This window comes from Lottia gigantea (genome assembly GCF_000327385.1).
Source record: "Lottia gigantea unplaced genomic scaffold LOTGIsca_893, whole genome shotgun sequence".
Classification (NCBI taxonomy): Eukaryota; Metazoa; Mollusca; class Gastropoda; family Lottiidae; genus Lottia; species Lottia gigantea.
The window spans coordinates 5,779-8,675 of NW_008710933.1; the positions used below are offsets into that span (position 1 = coordinate 5,779).

At 36.9% G+C, this 2,897-nt stretch overlaps 1 protein-coding gene across 1 annotated transcript; it reads left to right on the forward strand.

Moving 5' to 3' along the window:
* Positions 1-478: 478 nt before the first annotated feature.
* On the forward strand, positions 479-2,286 carry LOTGIDRAFT_176275 (hypothetical protein; the record flags this gene model as incomplete). The annotated part of the gene is made up of 3 exons (XM_009068135.1): positions 479-662; positions 1,280-1,432; positions 2,147-2,286. 3 exons carry the CDS (start codon positions 479-481, stop codon positions 2,284-2,286), a joined length of 477 nt encoding a protein of 158 aa, XP_009066383.1.
* Between the last annotated feature and the right edge of the window lie 611 nt (positions 2,287-2,897).

The following is a 2,897-nucleotide window of genomic DNA, read 5'->3' on the forward strand; positions in this document are numbered from 1 at the left end:
CAAGAGGGAGCAAATTGCTGGCGTTTGATGATAGCATAATACGTGTAGTCGAAATAACCATCATCAGCAAGTCAGCTCTACATCCCTTGCAGATTTTGCTTATATGCTAAAATGTCTGTAAAAATTGCTTAAGCACTAGAAACTTTCCACGCTTCGCATATTCATGGCGATTTTCTGAAATTCAGTTCTGTATCGCATCCCATTGCAGTACTAGTAGCTTTGTATAGTGGAAGTGGTAAATCTTCACGAAATTTTGCCCATTGTAGCTTTAATCATGAAGCCTGTACAGTGACACGAGAAGTTTATGGTCTGGTTTAATCACAACCTACTGACCGTTCCTTCACATTTTATAAGACGCAGATACTAAGAACGCCACATTTCTCTTGGTTACCAACAAGTTACATTGGAGCAAGAAACACCCACCTGACAGTCACATTGGTAAAAGACGTTTACCTCAGTGTAACTAAAAACTTTTAAAATGGTTTTCTCGGACGTTACTCTGTTTACAAAAATCTCAGCCTTCCTGGTTTTATCTGCTGTAGTTTTGGATATCGTCTCTCTTGCGACTCCACATTGGGAAAATGGAACTTTATTTGATAGTGGTTTATGGGAGATCTGTAAAGAGGCTCTGTCTGTCCGGAGTTGTTCTTCTATACCAGAAGGTAAGTTCATGAAAAACTTATAGTTAGACTAGCGGCGCCAACCTCTCGAGATAGTGGGTATAAATAAGGGACGGACTGACCTAATGGAGGGGGGGGGGACAACATTGTCGAGGTTGAAATTCAAAATGTGGTAGATCTGTGGATTAATTTTGTAAGTTAGGAAAGCACTGTCCGAAGGGAGATGAATTTTCGTCTGGAGAATCTCTCTGACGGCAAATAGGGTTCACAAGATTTCTCAGATTATCTTACGATTTTCAACAATGCAGCAGAATATATTTGCAGCCTTTGTTACAAGTTCGTCTTCGGATCTCTGATACTCGTCCAATCCAAAACAATATACTCAATTGAGTTGGGCTCACCATGAGCACATTATGAACATTTGACTTCACCCTAGGAAAGCTTGACAACTCTAGCCCTGCTCAGTTCCTCAGACTTCATAATATCACGTCTAATCCATACAAGCAAGACAATTCCGTTTATCAAAATCTTGTCCAAATGCAAGAACAAGAGTAAACATATTATAGTAGTGGACGTACCAGAGTTGTCGAACTGTACGTTATTTCAAATTTCAGTTTAGTAGAGCCGTTTTCTTAACACAAAACTGTTATGCTTTTCAGATGTAATAAGCGACAAGTTTCAGACTGTAAGAGCCTTTGTTATAATAGGATGTGTTCTGGGTCTTCTAACATTCCTCCTACTGATAATGTTCATCTTTAAACATACAGCCAACCGGGTCAAGAATGTTGTTATTCTTTTAGCTGGTTTAGCAGGTAAGATTAATGTCATTTCAAGATCGCATTTCACGTAATTGTTTTTAGGTTTATTATAGACAGGTCTAGAGATTAAAAACAATCGTCACTTTTAAATATTAAAGATGGGTTTCCTCACTTTTTAGTTTCAAATTAAGCAAACTATTTGATTAATTGGTGTTTCTAATGAATTATCATGTATTCTTAATCATATCATTAAGTTCTTATTGCATATAATTAAGAGTTTTAACCAATCATAAATGTCCATGAATGTACAGTCTGGATAAACAAAAATGAAACTAAGGGAACCCATCTTTAAGTCGTCGTTTAAATCTTTGCTTTACCAGTTGATAGGTTTCAGCTACCAGTATTACTTTAAAGAATAAAAAGCGTGGGTCTCCAAGTTTCTGTTGAATTGTATAAGAACTGGTTGTCAATTCTATACTGAAATAGCTGAAATTGACTCTATCTTTTATTAGACTACATTCCACTCATTTTCTAATAGTTGGAAGAGATTTTCTAGCGCAAAGGGTAAATAGTCTGTCCGACGTTTGTAGTTGGTAAGAATCGAATGATATATTGGGTCAGATATACTAATAGAAACTTAAATTAGGGTCCTCAGTATCATGCAAAAAAGCTGGAAAAGCTCGTTTGTATTCAAGATTTCGGGTCAAAGACATGGAGCTCACTGGGCAGAACAACGAATCATTATAATTTTTTTTTTATATGTTTCAGGTATCTGTACGTTGATAGGATTCTGTGTGTATACATCACTCGCCGATTCTTATGGATACTCCTTTATACTGAACGTGGTAGCAGGTGCCCTTTATTTTGTAGTGACCATTATAATGGCTCTGGATCAAAGGATATGTTAACGACGTCTACTGATACTCGATTACAAGACACTTTGACATGATATAACACATCCTGTGAACATCCGACCTCGTTTTGTTTTACTCAAGGGTCTGAATTCACACAATTAGCAATATGAGAACCATGAAACCCATTAGTTAGTCAGATTGTGACAAACCATGAACCTAATATTTAGTCAGATTGTGACAAACCAGACAACCCATTAGTTAGTCAGATTGTGACAAACCATGAACCTAATATTTAGTCAGATTGTGACAAACCAGACAACCCATGAGTTAGTCAGATTGTGACAAACCATGAACCTAATATTTAGTCAGATTGTGACAAACCAGACAACCCATTAGTTAGTCAGATTGTGACAAACCATGAACCTAATATTTAGTCAGATTGTGACAAACCAGAAAACCCATTAGTTAGTCAGATTGTGACAAACCATGAACCTAATATTTAGTCAGATTGTGACAAACCAGACAACCCATTAGTTAGTCAGATTGTGACAAACCATGAACCTAATATTTAGTCAGATTGTGACAAACCAGACAACCCATGAGTTAGTCAGATTGTGACAAACCATGAACCTAATATTTAGTCAGATTGTGACAAACCAGACAAC